Source organism: Rhincodon typus, chromosome 12, assembly GCF_021869965.1.
Source record: "Rhincodon typus isolate 14 chromosome 12, sRhiTyp1.1, whole genome shotgun sequence".
Classification (NCBI taxonomy): domain Eukaryota; kingdom Metazoa; phylum Chordata; class Chondrichthyes; order Orectolobiformes; family Rhincodontidae; genus Rhincodon; species Rhincodon typus.
The window spans coordinates 46879426-46903626 of NC_063343.1; the positions used below are offsets into that span (position 1 = coordinate 46879426).

The 24201-nt window shown below is 37.0% G+C and overlaps 1 protein-coding gene across 4 annotated transcripts in view; it reads right to left on the reverse strand.

Annotated features, from left to right (window-relative positions):
* The window catches only part of LOC109927338 (rap guanine nucleotide exchange factor 6-like), a 337005-nt gene that overhangs the window by 3489 nt on the left and 309315 nt on the right, over window positions 1-24201 (reverse strand). For 2 of the 4 annotated variants that reach the window (XM_048603586.1, XM_048603584.1), the window contains 5 exons: window positions 20039-20209; window positions 17880-18032; window positions 9874-10099; window positions 5176-5732; window positions 3162-3497 (listed from right to left, as the gene is read on the reverse strand). In XM_048603586.1, coding sequence (XP_048459543.1) covers window positions 3162-3497; window positions 5176-5732; window positions 9874-10099; window positions 17880-18032; window positions 20039-20209 — 1443 coding nt within the window. The remainder of the gene's footprint in view (window positions 1-3161; window positions 3498-5175; window positions 5733-9873; window positions 10100-17879; window positions 18033-20038; window positions 20210-24201) is intronic. The other 2 variants (XM_048603585.1, XM_048603583.1) reach the window with 1 other exon arrangement.

Genomic DNA, 24201 nt, shown 5'->3' on the forward strand with positions numbered 1-24201 from the left:
GGTAAAAGGGCAGCAATAATCGTAGGCGATCTTAATCTGCATATAAACTTGAAAAAAATCAGGTTGACAAAAGGAACCTGGATAAGCAGCATGTTATGAAACCAACCAGCCAGCAGGTTATATCAGACTTGCTATGGTGTAATGTGGCAGGATTAGTTAATGACCTTTCCAGAGAACACCCAAGTATCTAAAGTTATCTAAAGTAATGAAGGAAAACAATTAAAAACTTAAGGAAAAAAAAACATATCATTGCATAAAGTTGAGTGGCAGTTCAGATGATTTTTCTGAATAGCAGGTACGGCAGAGAATGACAAAGGTTAATTGAAAAAAAATTCTGATTACGAAAGGAAAGGTAAAATAGTGTTCCCACATGTATCTTAAAAGGAAAAAAAGAGTATGTAAAGTGAACACTGGTCCTCTAGAGTGTGAGGATAGAGCCTTAATACTAGACAATAAGGAAATGGCAAGTGAAATGAACAAACATTTTACTTCTACATTGACTATAGGGGATACAAAATAAAACTCAGTAATAACTGCAAATCAAAAGCTGAAAGATAAGAGGAACTTGGTAAAATTGCAAATACCTGGGAAGGGTACTGAACAAAATGATGGAGGTGGGGGAAGAAAGATCCTTATGGACTTCCTTAGGTACCTCCTTTAAGATGCTAGAATGAAGTGCACGTGTTGATGTTAATTTTCCAAAATTCTCTGGATTCTGAAAAAGTTTTATCAAACTGAAAAATAGCAACTATAACCCCTCTGTTTAAGAAGAGCTGAAGGCAGAAAACAGGAACCTACAGGCTATTTAGCTTGATGTCTATTTTGGAGAAGGTCTAATAATCAGTCAATAAGGAGGTTACAGCTGGTCAGTTAGAAGAACTCAAGGTAATCAGAAGAGTCGATTTTTGGAAAGGGAAATCATGTTTAACCAATTTATGGTTATTGTGCAATTTGGAAGAATCTGGTGTAGGAGGTAGCATACGAGGATGAACAGATTGGCTTGCTGGCAAGAAACAGACATCATGCATTCAGGGATCTTTGTTAAGTGGCAGGATGTGACAAGTAGAGTCCCACAATGGTCTATGCTAGGACTTCAGCATTTTACAATTTCTTTCAGTCTTTGATGAAGGGAGCAAAGGCATGGTGACTAAATCTGCAGATGTCACAAAGATAGCTTGCAAAGTATGTTCTGATGAGGACAGGAGGATGTCGCAGGAAATAGATAGGCAGATGGAATGCAATATGGAAAAACGTGAAATTGTTTATTTTGCTCGGGAGAATAACAGAGTACTACCTAAACAGAGAACAACTTCAGAATTCCAAGATTTAAAGGGATCCAAGTGCTCTAATGCAGGAATCACAGAAGGTTAAAGTGTAGGCATAGCAAGTAATTAAGGTGGCTAATGAAATTTTAACTTTTATTTTATTTTCCTTTACTATAAGTGGCATTGAACATAAAATTGCTTCAGCATAAATTATGCTTCAGTTGTACAGGGTATTAGCAAGATCACATCCCGAATACTAATAATACTAGTCTAGCTAAACTTGTTACATCCTCCCATTTATGCATACTCTATCAAATAGCAAACCAGTCTATTCCTGCTAGTTTGCTACCTCCTTAACCGTGCTCTTCCTAATACATATAAAATCTGAAAAATGTTGCATCTTTTTAGTATTAAAGAAGGTATTAACTGTCAATAACGTACAATATTCTTCACATTTTTAAAAACATTCATTCAGCTGAATAGTCCATTCCCAATTGTTCAGAGGGCAGTTAGGAGTCACATATTGCTGTGGGTCTGGAGTCACATGTAAATCAGACTAGATAAGGACAGCAGATTTCCTTCTCAAAACGACATTAGTGAACCAGATAGGTTTTAGACCATTAGATATTTGTTACAAGTTTGTACTGAATTGAAATATCACCAATCTGCGATAGTGGAATTTGAAGCCACATTCACACAGCATTAACCTGCGCTTTTGGAATACTAGGCCAGTGACATTGACACTCCACCACTGTTTCCCCATATAAAGGGATGAAAGGGTTTAAAAAAACTGAATGGTAATTGTGATATAATTCTCGTAGAATAAGTAAATAATTTGCAGTTAATTTGCAGAAAACTGTTGATCCAAATTATAAAAATGAATAACAAAATCCTGCTTTGTGGAATAGATGAATATAGACAAAACATACCTGTAACCAGACATGCAGCTAATGAAAGACCTAAACTACTGCTAAAGAGAATAGCGTTGGAAAAAAAATGCTCAAAAATTAGACATATTTAACCAGCCATATTATTCCTTGGATTGTAAATGGAGGGTACAGAACATGTTACTAAAAAGGAAATCACCACAGAGCATGAACAGTGTAACAATGAAAGAGTAACTGAGTTTCAAATGTGAAAGAAATGTTTAAAAAGTAAGGTTAAAATGCATAGGATGGATGCATAGCAAGGTTAAAATTGTGCTGGTGGCAGGATTAGTAGAAGCTTCAGCAATATAACTGACGTATACTCTACATATTCACAATTTTAAAAGAGTAATTAGTTACGTTTGTGTTTTTGTGACAAATCTATAGAAATAGATAAGTGCTACATTGGGCAATATATTGTGGATCAACACCTCAATGACAAGGCACATGCGTGATCTGACAGTGCACTAATTCCTTAATCTTAGTTGCTTTGTCACAGGAAGAAGTCGAGCCTAGCTAGACATTTCTACATAAAGTAGAAACGAAAGCAAGAAAGCAAGCAAGCAAGAAAGCAAGAAAGAAAGTCCAAAGGAGCTCTGTCTCTGGGATCTTGCTGAGATCTTTCAGGCAGCCTGATTACATTGGTTTTGATGGAATATTTTGAGTAAACCAGTCAAAGAACAATCAATACATTCATACTTCTTGTTGTGATATTGAGTAGACAAAAGAGAAAAAGTTGGGATTTATCCCAAAAGTACAGACAAAAACGTCTATTGCAAAACTGGTTTAAAAGGATTTTGCTCAGACCAGCTAAATTTCATATGCTTTTTCTACATTGTAACACATGGTGTTCTACTAAATTGATTCCAGACACTACACACAATGACTGATGAATACCATTTGCTAATTTAACTAATTGCTACAGGTTACTTATTTTGCTCCTAAGGATTCTTGCAGATGGGCAACCTACCATCATCTTCGTTATCTTGAAGATCCTGATGGTTAAGCTGTACTAATCTGGGGTCGGATTCAGAGATTTTGTGCCAGTGAGGTAGGCCCAGAGCTTTAGGCTGGTTGCTTGATGTTGGTTGGTTAGCAATGGGAACCGACAGTAGTCTAGTTGGGTCACACGTCTGTGTTATCATCCGTGACCTCTGCAATGCCACATTATAGTCCGGAGGTTTTAGGCGTGGATGGTGATGTCCTCCTTCCTTAATGTCTGCTATCGGAATTCCCACGTATCCTGGAGGAGTGGGTGGTGGCTCTCTATACCTACCATCCCTTTGTGCTGCAGTAACACAATACACTAGCATAAGAGATAATCATTAATGTAACAATGAGATTCATGAAAGAAAAAAGTCAATGAGATCAAAAAATTTAAAGATATGAAATGTTAAGAGGTTAAAATATATAAAAGAATTTCTAAACTGAATCAAAGTAACAGCAGCAGCAGTGACATCTATTCTAAAGTACTGGCATTGTCAGAGTTACAACATGTAACAGAACTATCATATCCTTATGCAAAAGTGAAATACTACAGGTACTGGACATCGAATTAAAATCAGTAAAATTGAAAATGCTAAGCAGGTGTGACACCATCCGTGGAGAGAGAAACACAGTTAATATTTCAGGTTGACAATCTTTCTGATGAAATGTGACACTCCCCAAGATGCTGCCAGACCTGCTAACTGTTTCCAGCTTACTCTGCTTTAATATAGCATAATCTCTACATTCTATTTACAACACTTCTGATTAAAGTAAAAAAAATGGTAACCTAAAATCTTACAGCTAAGCAGAAGGCCATTTGGTTCACTACACCTGTATCAACTTTTTGAATAAGCTTTACAATCTAAATTTCTCCAAACTTTTACTTTCCAAAGATCCAATTTATTTTCGAAGTTGCTACTGAATCTGATCTTGTAACCATTCAAGTGGTGCACAATATAACACAACTTGGTGTGAAAACTTTTCATCTCATTTACCTTCTTTCGATTTAGCCAATTAACTTTAATCTAGATTTTGGCGTTATTGATCCACATCCAGTGAACACAATTTATCTTCATTTACTCAACCAAAGTCTGTCATTAATTTTTAGTATCTGTATTCATTTTCCCCTTTATGTACCCTGCTCTAAGTACAGCAATCCTATTTCACTAACCTCTCTACATAATTGAGGAACTTCATCCCTGACATAATTCTGGCATGTCTCCTCTGCACCATTGCCTTGACCTTGATGACCTTTGAAAAGGTGTGATGCTTCGCATCAGATACATTACACTAGTTGAGGCCTAACCAGTGACTTGCATCAGGTTAGCATAATTTCCTTTTCACATTCTATGTCTTTGCTTATAAAACCAAGATCTCTTACAATTATTCAACTATTAAGTAGTCCTCCATCTTCAACAGATATTCATGAAGCCCCAGAGAAACATGCTTTAATCTCGTTATGTCTTTCCAAGATGATATTGTAAACAGTAATACCTCATCATAGTTATAAATGAGATCAGTCAAAGTAAATCCAAGACTGTTGCTACATTGAATACACAATGCCATCAATGTCCAATCTTGCAAACATCTTCAATGTTCACCCCTAATATTAAACCTCTACTGTATTCCAGGCATCCTTTATGTTCCTTTGCTGAATGGACTTTATACAGCGCTTCAAAGATTGGGATGACAAAAACAGTCTTTATAGAATATCTTGAATGCATTTTAGCTGAGAAATCTAATGCTACATATCATTTATTCCTTGCACCCCAAAACCTCAATATTTTATTACATCATCTTTTCGGTGAAATTTAATAATTTCAAGTCGAACGAAATCTTTAGCATAGTAATCTGTTAATAACTAGGAATAGACTACAAAACATCTGACAATCAAGTTCACTAGGATAACAGTAAATTCTGTACTTGTTAGAGTCATTTAACTGATTTGTGTCAAAACACATTATAAACATGAGATAATTACATGCAGTTTCTCTTACCAATAAGACCCTTTTCTGTGCTTGAAGTAATAGCTTTGTAAGAGGGATCAGTGTTTGACTTAGAGTTTGAAACACTTGCATTGCGCCCAGATGCTTCAACTGTAGTCTCGTGCAAGTCTATTCGTTTTGCAGTCCCACAATCCATTTCAAACTTGTCCAAATGAGAATTTGTTGAAGGTGTCCAGCTTTCCCTGGAATGAACATATTCAATGGTGTCTTTAGACTGAATCGGACAAGTACTTTTAGTCAGGTCTCCAGAGTTTAAGTGACAGCCTGTGGTCCAAGATTGTGTCAGTTCAGTTTCTGCAATTGGTCCATCTAAAGTATGAGTATATTTAGATGCATTTAGTAGGTCCCAACTTTTCTGATTTTGGATTGTCTGGAAGCTGTCATGGGAGATGCTGGAGCAGGAAGTCCAGCTTCCACGGCCACTGTCCGCTGCATCAATTGAGATGTGATCATTGTGTTCGCGGGCCAACTCTTCATTACTTGAAGATGTGACTGCTGAATCCACAACCAGGCACCCTCGCTTTTCAGTACTTAAAATTACAGAAGAACTGAAGGGGAAAACAAATGTGTCACTATTATTTAGCCTATGGTTGACCAACTTTTAGCTGTGTTGGTGATTAACTTCCTACAGTTAAAACCCAAATTTCCCAAGTGTTCTCTGAAACCCTGCAGAATAAATCGCTTTTTTCTCATTCAAGCAATGTCTTAAGGGAAAGGTGGCGAAAAGATACAAATACAGCTTTGATGTCAGTGCAATGGTTTACGATAAATATTTTGCAAGTGATCATTGATGAATGCATCCATGTAAAATTACGCCCTGATGGGTTCATCAAGATTATTTTATCGTGCTTGATTGATCAAATGCTCGTCTGATACCACAGTCAATGGTGGACGTGCAAATTTATTTACATGTATAAATGAATGATAATGATACAGTATCAAGTAAATTAATCTTTTACTTGACTTCATTCAGAAGGGCCTGTGCCAAATCCATTATTTGGTCTCCTTCCTTCCACTGTCTAAAAAAAACTTATTGAGCCTAGCCTCAACGCCACTTCTACAGCTTTGTAACATTTTGTTACTTGGAAATCTGTTATATTTTAAATCCGTTTTGAACTCTAATAAGTACCGAAGAGCGAGTTCCAAGAGGTGCACTCTGAAATCAGTGTGATTTATATATGTGTTAAAGAATAAGGATGAAATGATCACAATTCTGTCTTCCAGTAAACCCACATAGATGTCAAATGTGATGGTGGTCATGTTAGATCTACTGAAATAGATATCCTGAACATGAACAACTTTATAAATATGACTTTGAATGTCCATGACTAAAGATCATTACACAAGACCTTTTCCAAAAGTGCATTCAAATAAGGGTGAATGAGACTAACGACTAGATACTCAAACCATTTTTAACACTAACAAACTTATTAACAGTAATGTAGACAATGCAAATGATAAGCAAAATAAACCACGATAACAACCCAAAATATAAATTGTTTACAATGTGCATAGGTAGAATGATTTTTATTGCATGAAGTATAACTCCATAATGGTTTTATATTTATGCAAAATCTGGCTTTTTCTTAAAGTTTTTTTTAATATGAAGAGCGGTGGAGTGATAGAATGGTAATTTTACGTGTTTCAAAATAAGCAATTATGAAAACAAAAAAACATGTTACAAAGGTTTTACTCTGAACGTAAGATTCAGACTGGGAATCGATGAATTTAAAAAGAATACTTGTACCAACCCTTTAAATACAGCTCAATGGAGACACCAACACCACAATTAAAGTATGTTGTATAAAAAAATATGTTGACAAGACAAAGGAAATGCAATACATAAATAGAAAACTGAGGAATCTGATTATGTTGTAAAACATGAATGTGATCATTTTCTCCAGGTTCAGAGAGAGGATTATGGACAGCAAGTCTCAGATACACACTCAGAATTTTGTGTGATTTTTTTTATCCTATGATCACTCACTGCACATGAATTAGGAACAGGAGTAAGCCATTTGGCTCCTCTGAAGTGTCATTCCAGACTCAAAAATGTTAACAGTTTGTCTCTACAGATGCTGCCACACCTGCATTTTGTCTCCAGCATTTTCTGTGTTTGGCTCTTCAAGCCTGGTCTGCCATTAGATAAGATCATGGTTAACTTTCTAAACCCTTTGATTCCCTGGTCATATTTGTGGAGTCATAGAGCGGTACAGCATGGAAACAAATCCTTTGGTCCAACTCATCCATGCTGACCAGATATCCTAAACTGATCTAGGCCCATTTGCCGGCATTTGGTCCATATCCTTCTCAACCATTCCTATTCATGTATCCATCCAGATGACGTAATTGTACTCACCACCACCATTCCTCATGCCGCTCGTTCCATACGCATACCACCCTCTGCGTGAAAAAGTTGCCTCTCAAGTCCCTTTTAAATCTTTCCCCTCTCACCTTAAACCTATGCCCTCTAGTTTTGGATGCCTCTACCCTGGGAAAAAGACCTTGGATATTCACCCTATCCATGGCCCTCATGATTTTATAAACCTCCAGAAGATCACCCCTCAGCCTCCGATGCTCCCACAATAAAAGCCCCAGTCTATTCAGCCTCTGCCTATAGGTCAAACCTTCCAATCCCGGCAACATCACTATAAATCTTTTTCTGAACCATTTCAAGTTTAACAACGTCTTTCCTATAATAGGGAGACCAGAAATGAACGCAATAATCTAAAAGTGGCCTCATCAGTGTTCTGCATAGCTGCAACATGATATCCCAACTCCTATACTCAATACACTGACCAATGAAGCCAAGCATGCCAGATGCCTTCCTCATGAACCGGTTTACTTGTAACTCCACTTTCAAGGAACTATGCACCTGCACCCCTAGGGTCTCTTTGTTCGGCAACACTCCCCAGGGCCCTGCCATTAACTGTATAGGTCCTGCCCTGTCGTGCCTTATCAAAATACAACTCCTCACATTTACCTAAATTAAACTCCATCTGCCACTCCTCAGCCTATTGGCCCATCTGATCCATGATCCCATTGTGCTCCGAGATAACCTTTCCCACTGTCCCCTACACCACCAATTTTGGTGTCATCTGCAATGGTACTAACTATACCTCCTATACTCACATCCAAATCATTGATATAAACGACAAAAAGCAGTGGACCCAGCACTGATCCTTGTGGCATATCATTGGTTACAGGCCTCCAGTCCGAAAAACAGCCCTCCACCATCAAGCTCTGTCTCATACCCTAAGGCTAAATTTGTATCCAACTGGCTAGCTCCTTTTGGATTCCACATGATCTAATCTTGCTAACCGGTCTACCATGTCGAACACCTTACTGACGTCCATACGTACGTCTATAGCTCTGCCTTCATCAATCTTCTTTGTCACTTCTTCAAAAAAACTCAATCAAGTTAGCGAGACAATTTCCCAAACACAAAGCCATGTTGATTATCCCTAATCAGTCCTTACTTTTCCAAATGCACGTAAATCTTGTCCCACAGAATCCCCTCCAACAACTTAACCAACACTGACATCAGTCTCATCGATCTGTTGTTCCCTGGCTTTTCCTTATACTTTTCTTAAGCAACAAGCAAGAATCTATCCAACCTGGCTTTTAAAAAAAAAAAAATGACCTAGTCTCTACCACGTTCTGGGGAAGAGAATTCCCATTTACACAAAACTCTTACAGAAAAATGATACTTCTAATTTCTTTCTTTAAACTGTACCACCTAGATCTAGTTTCTCCCTCACGAGGAAACATCCTCTTGCCATCCAGCCTGGTTAAATCCCCTCAGAATCTTATGTACTTCAATACATCTCATCATTCTAGAAGTCAATGAATACAGGCCCAACCCATCCAACCTTTCCTCCTAAAACAACTCCTTCATCCCAGGAATCAATAGAGTGAACCTCCCCATATTGCTTTCAATATAGTTTTTTTTCTAGGCAGTAGACAGTTCATTACAGTAGGATTGAACTCTGCCTGAATTTTCTACATAGTAATAAATCTCAACTTAAAGCATTTATTGTCGCAGTGCATTGTGTAATGGCACACAATAATAGGGAGCCTTGAGGAATATCTGGTTATCCTATCTGGTTATTTCAAGTAGACGATGTTAACAAATTCCCGTAAGTTTCAAAAATATAAAATATAAATATAAAATGTCATAAAAATACAAGTAGGAGAACAGGAGGAGGTAGAAATTATAAAGCAAACCAGGCTAATACCCATCTTAAATTTTTTGAAAGGCTGTACATTATTACAAATAAGCTAGTTAAAATATAATTTTTTTAAAATGGTAGCAAAAATGGAAAAAATGGAAACACAGCACCAGTAAACCAAGGTTAAGATTTAAGTATCTAATTTACTATTATTGTTGCAAGCTGGAAGTGTTATTAATTTTGGTTTACACAAGTAGTAGTAACTACTTTCTCAAGTAACAAAATTTACTGAGGCAACTTTCTCCTTGAACATTTGAACAAATAGTGCAATCCTACATTATGAAAACTTGTTTTCTGTCCACATCTGCTTCCAGCTGGTCCACTGAAAGCTTTGATTTGCTATTTAGTGCTATTTCTATTAAAATTGTATAAGCAGTGTGCAAAACATAAAGTAACTCTCTCATTTCACAAAGCATATAGTAAAATGTCTCTTTCTGTCCAATGAGCACCATCTTACCTTGTATAAGGTTGTACAGATCTGGCTGCTGGATGCACATTTCTCCCTCCAGTTGCTTCCACGGTATCTGGGACACTGTGAGATTGTGGTAAACATCTTTCATCCTGTAGAGCAGCACACATGGAGTCACCCGAGCAGTTGCTGACAATGCTGGATCGTGATGAAATTTCACTGTGACTCGAGTCCGAGAAATTGTCGACTCTTGTAATAGGAGCCAGAGCCAAAGCTGAACATAAAATACAAGTTTAGTCCCATGCAATTGCACTGCAGATGCTAGTTTGAAATTACTACTATTTTTAAGAGTGCAAGTGGATAACATAGTATTTATACTTTCAGGCAAGACGAGGCTATTGTATATATTTTTATATATATATATATATAGCGTAGATTGTTGGAGTTTTAGGCTGGAAGTCCAGCATTCCCTGCATGCTATAGAATTTTGACTCCAAATAGTGTATCTTTACGACAGGATCCCTGCATAAAAATTGCCTATTTTGACGTGCCTGGCTCCCAGTCAGGTGGGAATGATGTGAAGAGGCTTTGGGAACTGGTAGCATTGTTGCCGGTGAATGAATGTGGGTGGGTGGGTGGAAGTGGTTGGTCTGGTCCTTGACTGGGTTGGGAGAAGGGGTGGCCGGGGTGCAAGGATGTTTGGCCAATGAGGAAAGACAGCAAACTCTGTGGGGCATGGGAAACATTTCTACTCCTCCTGCCCTGGAGGCAATGCCACTTACCATTTCCCCAAAGCTGTCCTCATCTCCCTTGAAATGCTGGATATTGACAGGACTAGGGAGCTTTACCAATCAAGGTTCACCCTATTGGGGGTGGGGCAAAGTGAGCTTCTTACAAAAGAAAATATTGTGGATGCTGCAAATCTGAAAAAAAAACAGAAAATGCTGGAAATATTCAGGTCAAACAGCATCTGTAGGGACAGAAATGGAGTAAATATTACAGGTCAATGAGGTTTCATCATTTTCATATTTTGTTTTGAAGAAAGATTATTGACATGAAACATTGACTCCACTCACTCTCCACAGATGTGGACTGATTTGCTGAGCGTTTCCAGCATTCTCCATTTTTATTTCAGATATCCAGCCTTTTTAGTTTACTGTTCTTGAATGTACAGAAGCTGGACTAAATTTTAGTCAGCGTCTCTTCCACTCAAGTACAAACAGATGTTCGTTTCATGCCAGTTCATAACATTAACATGTGAATTACAGATGAGAAAGAAGTAGCAAAAATAAAACCAATGTCACTAAACAGAAAAATGTAGCATCTTATTTTGCATAACTTACACTGGGAAAACATTTAAAATTCCACTCTTAAACGGGCTGAAGCTAATACACAAAACTAACTGGAGATCTGGACAGGTTTAAATACAAAATATAGCACCTCTGATATTTCTTCAACAAGGATAATATGCATTTAGTCACTTGTTCCCAGCAAATATATATATATGTTTTAGAAGTGTGAATATTATCACATATGTACTGCAAACTAACATGGGTCTACGTAGTATACATTCTGAACTAGAAATGTAGACTTTAATTTGTATTTAAAATGCGTGCAAGAGAAAAAATGCTTTTCTAAATTAAATATTGTTTGAAAAAATGATTGGCATGTTTACTGTACATTGCACCAAAAATCAGTCATAAAATAAATCTTTACAAAAAGTCTGTCAGTTGGAAAATGTCTCTCTAGTTCAACTTGTTTCTCATTAGAATTTGCTGGGAAATTATCGGGAAAAAACCTGCATCAGCAATTGTACTATCCCAAATGTGTGGAACAACAATTTCTTATGAATCATTGTGTTTTATGCTACTTTGATACTTGCAATGGCAAGTTCTCAGTACAAGCTTTATAGCAATTCTAAACGCTAGGTCCATATCATCAGCTTAGGGCAATGACAATTGACAACACAAATGTTTTTAATTGTGAACAGTATCTTGACAGGAACAGTGGAAAATGTCAATAGCCAGTACAATGCCTTTGCATTTCCATCTGGAATAGTATTAACCTTCTAAAAGCCTATTATCCATTCTAATTATTTGGTACAAGCACTAGGCACCACAGCTCCTCATAAGCTGCTCACTTATAATTATTTCTGGACAATCTTTTCAGAGTGTTGTGTCCCACTCTGAGGCAGGTAGGACTTGAACTGGGGTCCTCTGGTCCAGAGATAGGAATGTTCTCGCTGCGCCACAATTATCGCTACAGGCATTTATACGCTCAGATTTATTGAGAAATGTAATTGACAGGATTTGAACCTGCGTGGGAAACCCCAAAACATTTCAAATCCATTATTTTAACCATTTGGTTATGACTATGCTTCGCAACCTCTCACTATTTGCATTCTTGTTCATGGACAAGACAAGCTATAAGACAGATCACAGCTGATGGACTGTTCTAATTTCTGTCTTTTCTTGTCAAGGAGAGAAATCTTGAAATTAAGCATGTCTAGGTCAGAAAGATAACCCACTTAAAAACATTATAAAGTTGGACCTATCTATCTCCTTCAATTCAGTATCAATGGTATTTCTGTTCTTCACACATCCATCAACTGATATTTTCTGTGAACCTACACGCCACAAGAACTTGCACAAGATTCTTCTAAAATCATTCCGTGGACAATGGGGTGGAAGCTGGGGGTGGCCTTTTAACCAGCAAAGACAATGTTCATTCCATTTGTCCTGTTTTGCTTATATTCAAGTTAAAGATGAAGAAATGGTACACTGATTCGTCATATCACCAAGTCCAATTTTCTAAACTGAAAAGTGATAGTAACTTAGAGACCTCAGCAGGTGATTATTATATAGTATGGATATTTTTCTTCTGTTTTAAGATATCAGATTCAGGAAGGAGTATTAAGCAGCACATTCAGGTTTATACATTCCTTTCATATCATTATGTAATATTCATTTTTCAAATTTACAAAACAATTTTAATGGGCATTGTAATTAACAAAAACCTGTCAGCTGATGTCTAGAAAGGATATTCAGTAACCAAAGGCTGAGATATTGAGTTAATCTCAATTTATGCCTTTGGCTAGAGTACAACAGAACAATACTGGTCACGTTAATAACATAGCAATCCAATGTCTCCTGAATGTGGACAATGCATTTCCGAGCATCTAGAATTCTCTTAAAATGTAACCTTCAGGTTTTTCCAATTAGCCAACACATTTGAATGTATTGGGCAAGTACTTGTCACTGAAACATTAGCTTAAAAACATAACCAAACTCAACTACCAGGGAGAGTAAGAAATTAAAATAGCGATCATTCTATAAATACTAAACACTACAACATGAGAGCAACTAACGGATAAATCTGGCTGACAAGAAGTAACAATGAGAAAAACATAGAAATTGCTGGAAAAGCTCAGCAGGTCTGGCAGCATCTGCGAAGAAATTTCTGATTTCTCTCCACAGATGCTGACAGACCTGCTGAGCTTTTCCAGCAATTTCTGTATTTGTTTCTGATTTAGAGCATCTGCAGTTCTTTCAGCTTTTTATTAGGAAATATACATGTGCTGGTGTGAAAGAGGATTAAAAGAACAACAAGAATTTCAATTCCTGGTTGTTAACCAGTGATTTTGCTGAAAATTCCAAAAGGAACCATGTAAGAACATCAGGCATTAAAAGGGATGTGCTGTGTTAAACACTACACAAATTATTCCACCAATGCTTGTTGTTTATGCTTAGACATAGAAATAACCACTCAGTGAAGTACCTAAGGGTTGCTGGCAATGCATTTTTTAAAAGTGAGCAGACAGAAAGTAAGGTAAGTGGAAGAAGGGAAAATTGCTGTTTTCTCCTTGTTAGTTCTGTATTCCATGAAATGACTCCTGTTGAATTTCCACTATCTTCCAAGCAGCTGTCTGCTTTTATTAGGATGCAGTTTCACAGACAAGTATTCTCTTATTTTATCTAAGTAAACTTATGAAGAATCAATAGGCATGCAACTCAACAGACATGTTTAGGAAAACACTCATCACAGTTACCAACTCAAAAGCTCACACAAAGTAATATACATGTGAAAATCTGTTTCCTGAACCATCAGAATTCTAAAATTACTATAGCAAAATCTCACTAATTTAAAAGCTTAGTAAACAAAACACTAATTCATGTTTGGAACAGTTTAAATCTGTTGCATTAGAGTGGCATGGATATATTGCAACATAATGGCAAAATGTGGGTTTATACCCATGATCCCTTAAAACAGTGCAGTCTCAGTTTCAACCACTGCCATCTTATGCAAATGTCAAATTGAAGAAAGGACCTTTTCCACAGGGCTGGAAAATATGGAGAAATAATTACCCCAGGTCCATTCAGGCATTCTTCCAGGCCTCCAGCTTCAGATCAGTGGAGGCCTGGAAATAGATCACTTGCTTCTCCCGTAGGCTGGAATATGATATATGAAAACAGGACAGCAGCGACTTCTCAGTACAGCAACATAATGAGTTGTATTTCATTCTCCTCATATTCTAAATCTTTGAATTGGTTTTATGGAAGTCAATTTCATCTGATGCTAGGCATAAAATATCTTGCTTAGCCAATCCCTTTCTTTTACTTGTATTATCTGACAAACCACTGTAACATACAAGCTGGAGAAACAATCATATTGTTTTTCTTCTCTTATTTCTCATCATCTTAGGGTATAACCATTCAAAAGGTCGGGTGCTGGAGGTGCCACTTGTGTTGGTGCTGCCATGTTGATCTGTCCCTACAGCTGGCACAACACTTCCACCCGAAACACCTGCCATATTTCCTGCAGTTCCTTCTGCCTCCTTTCTGTCTGCTGAAACCTGTCTGTCTCTGGAAGAACTTCTTTCTCGGAACCTCCTGAAGGGTGATCTCATTCGCTTTCTACTTTTTGGCTCCTTTTCTCTTTCGTCTCTAGTGCCTATGACCTCATCCATGTCTGTGCGGCCTGTCAAGCCTGTGATCTGGCGTATTTTCTTTTGCAAATAGACACCACCTATGCCATATGTCTGTGCTGCAGTGCTCTTGTGCCTGACCTCACTAGCAAGGGAACAGGAGCAGCTGGATACATTTGATGGACTTGAATCCTGTGACCACAATGGACCACTGCCTGATGGAAATGAGGAGGAAAGAACACAATTAATCCAGCAAGAAAATTACCTGAAATTTTGGGATCATTTTCCTTTCTTTTGGCACACACTGACATACTGACAAAGTGAGGTGCCCCTTGATCATAAGCAAACTTATTTTCCACACTTGGACATCCAAATGTAAGAATGTAAAGCACGTTAACATTGCTTGGGTATCCTTTGTTAATTCCATTGAATCAGAGTTCAAATGAGGTAGATTTAGGCACCAAATAAAAGGTCCTTATTTTTGGTCTCTCATTTGTCTCCTACTACTCTTTTAGAAGTATTGCCGTGTTGCCAGTTTCTAGCTTCTCAGCCATCAGTCACAACTGGTACTTCAAGCATGTGGCTATTATTCATAAATGAACCTTAGTATTGAGAACTAAAAGGTTAACAGCAACAAGGAATATTACACAAACAAAATAGCCCTGTACATTCATTTCCAATAGGAATAATGGATGAAGCGGTGTCTCCCTAAACCAGGAATTCTCAGATCAAATGCAGTAACCCTGCTTTAATTCTGGTTAGTATCAGCTAACTTTGTAAAGATCGTGAACACTGCTGAGAAAAGATATTTTGTCAAGGCCTTTTGTCTTGCACTCATCAGAACAATTTGCAGGAATACAAATTCAAGGAGAAAAAAACAAAATATATATTGTATGAAAGGAGAGTGGTCATTGGTTGGCAAGTGTACTCTGAAGAAGCCTTGATTGTCAGGGCATTACGTTCAGAAATGAACCAGCAAATGGCTGACTCCTATTTTGTTTAATTAAAACAGGTAGAGTGCATGTACATGTTCTCTCTTTTTGCAAAGGGTAGGGACCTACATATTTACATATGCAGTTTTCAGTACATACAAGAATGCGACATTGTAGGTTCGAATGCCAATCATAGATTGGTTGTCAATGGAATACTTTGCACGCCTTGAATTATCCTGGAAGATCCTGAGTCTGCAAAGAATTATGGTGATGACCAATTTATGATTGGTAGTCAAGCTCCCAGTGTGGTTTATTTGCATGTACTGTTACGTATTAACACAAAGGGCAGAGAGAAAGAATATGTACACACACTGCACCTGTTTCAATACAACAGAATAGGAGATAACCACTCATTAGTCCATTTTTCAGGGCAATGCCCTGACAGAGTCAATGTTCCTGGTTTAAAATTTAAACAAGGCCTGGCAGTTACTTGTCAATCATCACTACCTGATTCATTGTCACAATGCTTCTGCCAATCAGAGTCAACTTTCTAACTGATCACTACTTCCACTCTTAGTATAAATGTTGGCTTCCCTCTTAAATTGGTATACCTGCATTTTGTCCATATGAATTCAAGTTGATGATGTTGACAAAATGAGGTTGTTTTTAAAGCAAATACCAGGTTCTGTACAACCAAACGACCATCTATAAAGATCAAAATTTAACTTTAGAAACATGCTGATCTGTGTAGTTCCGCTATACTCTAGATAAATCTGCTGAGTAATCTAGGTTAAAACGCTTGGATTTTTTTGAAACGCAAGCTTGGGGATCAGATCTTGATGATTACTGTACAATTTCTTTCATTCACTAAAGCCACAAAAAGGAAAATAGGATCCCAATTTTCACAGAATACAGATTAATTTTAGAATAAAACTAGAAAGTCAAAAATAAGTTTTAGCTATGCAAAAATCCTCTGATCAAATCCTTTGTTTGAATTAAAATTACTCACTTATCAAAGTAATTTTATTGCACATTAAATAGAGGAAATCATCGACTTTTTTGTTTTGCAAGCTAAACTTGCTCAAAAAGTCACTTAGATCCTCATTCCTTTATTTTAAATAAGTAGAAATTTTTATTACTATTACTGAATAAAAGAATACCTATCAGTTTCTAAATTAAACTTCATATAGAATTAATATATATGAAGGGACATTGCCCATCGTACATTTAATAAGCCAGATCTTACTGTAAAAGTACCATGCTAATCATGCACGCTTATCAATGTGCAATTCACGAAATGACAGAAATTACTGGTTAACTTAAACTACCCTGTCATTCACTTTGCATAAATGGTATCTCCCTATCAGCAAACCCTTTTTTTTGAAAGAACAACTTGCAGGATTTGCATTTTAACTGTGCAATTGATCTAACTTCCTTTATGAATTTGAGAAAATAACAGCCCACTATATTTTTAGTTATGTGATAATTGTTAATACAATGCCAAAGATCTGTTAAAACAGTTGTGCATCTTTCTTCCTGGTGATATACTGCTTTGAGTGATTTTAAGTATGTATTTTTTCTTTTCTGTCACTTACTCTCTTTTGAACTAATATTTATTTTCCTTCTTTAACCATTAATTCACCCTCCCTTTTATTTATTCCTGTATGTTTCTCAATCCTTAACTCCAATTTGGTTTTGAACTTTAGAGAGCTAGACCTACTTGATAGCGACATTCCAGAAGTGCCCATCATAGTGTCATCAGCTCCCACTTCAAACAGGTTATGCAGCAAAAGATTATTGGGCTGAAGGGTGTAGAAAAAATTGTACCACTGTATGACAGGAGATGCCCTTCCCCTGTAGGATTCACACCAATATGGTTTTTAAACTAATGCCTGGCAGATCTCTCTGGCACTGCCACGCATTAAAACACTTATGACATTAGCAATGGAGCCTCAATGTTTATTGCAGAGTAAGTATAGGACTTGTCTTTCTTATGTCTGCATCATTGTGAAAAAGAAACTGCAGCTCATTAATGAAAATTAGCCATATATTTTTACCTTAAGATTTGTTTCTGTAGGAATTACGCACAATGTTTCATTGGCTCTGTGCTTTGATTATTTTGTTTAAGAACAGGGTTAGACAACGTATTCATTTGTAAAATGCTGCAGTTCAAATGATGCTTCATGGTTAAAGATTACCTTTGCGGGGAGAGCTCTGAGGAGATACAGGAGGAGACGAAAGTTGAGATGATGTTGTTGACACTGCATCTTCAGTGTTCTTCTTGCTTCTATCTGTTTGCACTTCCTCAGACACTACTAGAGACTTCTTGGAGGACTGAGGTGAATTAGTGCCTGTGGAAACATAATTAACTTGGCTATGTAATCTTGCTTTTTTAATTTTGGATATCAAAATCTCCTTTCCTGGTGATAGTAATTCATCCAGGAATACAATCTGTAATGATAATGGAATCTGCTGACAGGATCTAATAATATTTAGATAAGTTAAGACACAAGAGCAGAAGTAGGCCTCTTGGCCTTTCAAGTCTGATAATCTTGAGCACCACTTTATTATCTTATTCCCACATCTTTGGACTGAGATTAAAAATCTTGTCTGTCTCATCCTTGGATATACTCATTAATCCTGGCACAATGGTCTTCCATGGTTAAGAATTCCACACATTTATTACACTCAGAGAGAAAAATGTCCTCATCTGTTTTAAATGGGCAATACCTTACTCTGAGATTATGCCTAGACTCTCCCATAAGGGACAACAACATCTTTTATTTATCCTGTTAAGTCCCCTGTCACTCTTGTATGTTTCAATAAGGTCACCTCTCATTCCTCTAAATTCCAACAAGTACAGGCCCAATTTATTCAACTTCTCCTGATAAAAACAAATCCCTCCATACCTGGGATCAACTTCGTGAACCTTTTCTGAACTGCCTCCAATGCCAGTGTATCTTTTCTTTGATAAGAGAATTAAAACTTTTCACAGTACTTTACGTACGGTCTAACTAACAACTTTTAGTATTAGTAGGACTTTCCATTTCTATGATCCCTGAAATGGAGACTGACCTATGAGCAAAGGCTAACAGGTTGGAACTTTACTCATTGGAGTTTAGAACAATGAGAGATGAACTCTGAGACATACAGGATTCTTAACTAGCTTGACAGGGTAAATACTGAGAGGAGGTTCCCCCTCATGGGAGAGTCTAGGACTAGAGGACATAGTTTCAAAATAAAGGGGCACCAATTTAAGACTGAGATGAGAAATAATTCCTTCGCTCAGATGGGTGGGTCTTTGGAACTTTTTGTGACAGAAAGCTGTGGGAGCAGAGTGTTGTGTATACTTAAGTTCGAGTCAAATGGATTCATGATCAATGGGGGAATCAAGGCTTATGGGGAAAGGGCAGGTAAGGGGGTCGTGAAGGATGTCGGATCAGCCATCATCCTGTAGAATGGTGGAGCAGGCTAAAGGTGCCAAACAGCCTACTCCTGTTCTGATTTCTCATGGTCTTAAACCAGCACAATGTATACAGTGCTGGATTTGGTCTGAGGAGCTGCTGAACTAAGGAAAGAAAATATCAGCTAGAGGTCCCACTGCTATAATTTAGTGTGCCTCACTGGCATGGATATATGAAGTGTCGTTATAATTAAATTAGGATCAAATGTGTGGTTTGCTCATCTATTCAAAGAATTCATCGATATTTTCTGTCGCGTGTGATATACAACACCTAACTAAGGAGGGGAAAAGTGAAGAAAAGATACATGGAAATTATTATAAGAAATCAGTTGGCAGTATTGAAAGGAAGCAACTCTTAAACGGAGAGTAATGATAAAACATTAATCTAAAACCCTTGGATAAACTTTGCACTCTCGGGAAGTCAACTTCATGCATCTTAAAACAATGTCCAATAATAAATAGTAAAGAAATATATACAAAAATTACAAGAAAAAATAGTTCTTAAGTTAACTTCAAACTTGGCAGGATATGTTCAAAGGTTAGTAAAACAATAACGTCATTTGAACCTCTTCAGTGCAACATCCAAATTGTTCGATTTATTTCGCAGCTTCACATTTACAAAGCTGAACTCAAGTTCTACTAGAATACCATTCGAGATATTACAAACATCTGCACAAAGTGACTTAATGATTTAAAACTGTAAATGTGCAGAAGTCTCTTTCTGTCATTAGGTCATTAGCACAACTTCTAATTACGTTAGGAGAATGGTAATGTGTAAACTTTCTCCTTTATGATTATGGGATATTCAAAAACATGCATCCAGCTACAACTCAGTAACTACATTTGACAGTAACATGTAATATTGATTAACAGAGATATGTGCAAAGCACGTACCAAATGATGCAGCTGATACTTTCTTTCGCGATGGGTACAAAGATGGTACTTGCAGGGCTTGACTCATTCGCTGTTGTGACTGGTGTTTTCCTGGTTGACCACATGACCTCATAGTCATTGGAGACATATCTGAGCTTTTATATGATCGTCTTTCACCAAAAGTCTTGCTTACTGTTATGAAAAAAAAATCAAATATCCGCAACGTTGACTGTGAAGAATGACTTATTTTTAGCTGAAGGCGATCAAAAACAGGAGATTGAATTACATTTCATTAGGAGTTGAGGCAACATTAAGAAAATAAAATTTCACTTGAACTCTCAAGTTAAACCATTTCATTGAGACAGAATATAGCATGTTATTGTGAAGAAAGTGTAGTAACATATAGAATCAATATCACTGAGTGGAAATTAGACATATTTGAAATATTGGATTTAGTAAATGAATAGTTATTTAGTACAGGAAAAGATTAACTATTGATATGTCTTTTAAGCTAAAAAGTCCTATCTCCAATACCCCTGCAATTTACACTATATTTCTGCATTCCAGAGATGTCAAACAGCACAAAGTTCATTTACAGGTAACAGGCAAAAAAAAAGCATTGCACACAATGCTATTTATTAAATTCATTAAATTATGTGGGGAACAGGTTAGCATCTATAGTTATTAGAAGTAAGGATCTTATACAGCAAAAATTGTTTGTAGGATATAAATCATGACAGATCACGCTTAAGAGAATAGTACAAAGTAGTACTAGAGAATCATTGTTAATTCAGGAATAAATGATAAATCATAAAATGGAACATCCTTTAGAAGCAGATGTTATTTTACCTTCTAAATACAATGAACAAAAAGAAAAAAGATTACTACAATGAAGGGGGCATTTTAAGAATTAAAATGTAAAAGATATTATAAATAAATTTAAACAGATAAAAGCTTACAACTTCACTAAAAGATTTTCAGCAATTAAATGATTGGGAATAAATATAAAGATGATGTAACCTTATATGGAAAGAGGTTAATCCTATAGTTAGGAAACATTCATATTTGCAAAGCAGGACATAATTTGATTTAAAAGTACATATTTGAGATACCAGTGGCTAAAATTTCAGATGTGTTTTTCTTTCTTAAGCAACACTTCTTGTAAAGTTTCTCCCAACTGAGAAAGGATATATTACTGTCTATTTATGGAATTTAAGGTAATGTTTAATTTTGAATTATGATAGATATTCTAAGATAATTAGTTGTAACATTAAGTTTTTGGATTCTGTATTAGAAGATAGATTCTGGTTTCCATCTTTTCATAGTTTTTGGCATAGTAGTTCAACATACTTCAAATGTGTTGCATGTTGTTTTCTGTTAATAACATTATAAAACTTAACAAATCGTCTTATCTAGTCTTCCCTATACAACTAAATGGATCTTATTTCTAAACATTCCCCAAACAGGCATGTATATTCTCAACAGTTTCCCAGACTCTCATAATATCTGGGATACTTATGGCCTAGCTGATACTTATTAAAGAGAATCAAGTTATCTGGAAGGCAGTAATATTCTTGACTGATTTTCTTTCCTTGATGGATAGTTACTTGACTTGTCACTCATAAGTAAGTGCCAATGTGAGCCGAATGGTGTGAACCTAAGACAGGAAAGTTGTCAGAAAATGCTCCTGATCTAGTACACTTCTAAAAGGAGTTAAAGGTCAAAATTCCATATAAAGCTGTAATGCTGGCATCCATCCAACAATGTGGAAAATTGCCCAGCTATGTTCTATACACAAAAAGCATGGCAAATCCAATCTGGCCAATTACCGTGACATCAGCCTATTCTCAATCATCAGTAAAGTGATGAAGGGGGTCATCAACATTGCTATCAAGCAGCATTTACTTATCAATAACCTGCTCACTGGTGTCCATTTTGTGTTCTGTTAGGTCCACTATTAGGTTCAATATGGTCAAAACAGCTAAATTCCAAAGGTGAGGCGAGAGTGACTGCCCTTGACACCAAGGTGCATTCTCCACAGTGTGGTATCAAAAAGTCCTGACAAAACTGAAGTCAATGCCAATCGGAAGGAAACTGCCCATTGGTTAGAGTCATACATGGCACAAAAGGAAGAGGAGGTTGTGGCTGTTGGAGACTAGCCATCTCAGCTGCAGGGCATATCTTGAGGAGTTCCTCAGGGAAGCATATTAGGCCCAACAATCCTCAAGACTTCATCAATGACCTTCGCTCCATCATAAGATTAGAAGTGGTGATGTTCACTAATGATTGTATGATGTTCAGCACCATCTGTAACTCTTCAGATACTGAAATAATCCATGTCCAAATGCAGCAAGATCTGGGCAATATCCATGTTTGAGCTGACAAGTGATAAGCAACATTCACACCACACAAATGTCAGGCAATCATGATCTCCAACAGCAGAGAATCTAGCCATCACCCCTTCATGTTCAATCAGCTTTAAAGTTACCTTTGACCAGAAACTGAGCTGAAGTAGACACATTAATACAGTGGCTACAACAGCTGGTCCAAGAGGAGGCATTCTGCAGCAAGTAACTCACTCTCCGACTCCTCAAACTCTGCCTCCCATCTAGAAGGTACAAGTCAGGATTGTGAAGGAATATTCTCCACTTGTCTGAATGAGTGCAGCACCAACAATACTCAAGAAGTTTGGTACGATCCATTATAAGGTGGACCATTTTGTTGGCACCACATCCACAATCTCTTTCTTCACTACTGATGCTCAGCAGCAGCTATGTGTAAAAATTACAAGGTGCATTGCAGAATTTCACCAAGGCTCCTTAGGCAGCCCATTCCAAACCCACAACCAGTACCATCTAGAAGGACAAGAATATTAAACACAGGGGAACATCACCACGTTTTCCTCCTTGCCACTTGCCATACAGACTTGGAAATTTTCCTTCAGTATGGCTAAGTCAAAATCCTGAATCTCCCTCCCTAAATGTCAATGTGGGTAAGGTACATCAAATGGATTGCAGAAGATCAAGAAGGCAGTTTACCACCACCTTAAGGGCAACTAGGGATGGGCAATCAATGCTGACTCAGCAAGCATCATCCATTAGTCCCATGAATGAATTTGAAGAAAACTTACGTGCAACATACAGAAGGAATGATTTCTCTCTGTCAAACACCAAACATGCCTTTGAAAAAAAATAGGCTAATATAAATGAAACATCATCTGCTAACCAGTAATACTGCAATTCATGATTTGGTAACAATACAAAAATGTGGGAATAGGGAAGTCATTCAACCAACATTGGATCTTCAGTCAACTAAGGAGTTGAGAAAGCAATGTGGCCAATACTCTTCTTGCTCATAATTCAAAATATAATTAATTTGGTTAAAGAATTGTTCTAATTTTCTTATGCTCTTGGTTATATTTTCTGCCTCTCCTATCCTGCTTTAACATTGAGATCATCAATAAACATATGAGGCAACAGTGTCAATTCCCTTTCATTAAACCATTATGCATGATTTTCCAATGAAAATTGATTTAACACACTCATATCTCTTCATTGCTCAATGTCTCAAGGCTGAGCTCTCCCAGTTTTCTTTGAATTCCTTCTAAAATTTCTATCCTTTTTCTCACATAATGATGTCAGGATTTATTTTGCTATTGCTGCGAGGGAATGTCATCCATGAATTGTAACTTGAAAATCAGGCAATAAACAGATTACAAGAAGTTTGTCGTTTGTTACACCTATTTAATCACGTGATGGCAGTATGCTCGTTGCCATTGAATTAGTTAGGGTTAATTCATTAGCTCAGCTAGAGGATTGGCTAACCAACAGAAAGCAGAGAATAGGGATAGATGGGTCTTTTTCTGACTGGTAAGACATAACTGGTGGCATGGTGCAGCGTTTGGTTTTCGGATCCCAACTACTTACAATTTATATTAATGACTTTAACGCGGGCAAGAATGTACTGTAGAAAGTGCAGATGACATTAAAATAGGCAGGAAAGTAAGTTGCAATGATGAAATAAGAAATTTACAAATGGATATGCATAGGTTAGGTGAATGGGCCAAGATTTGGCAGATACAGTATAGTGTGGCTAAGTATGAGGTTAGCCATTTTGATTGCAGGAATAGAAAGATAACTTATTATCTAAATTGAGAGCAACTTCAGAGTGTGGGTGTCCTCATG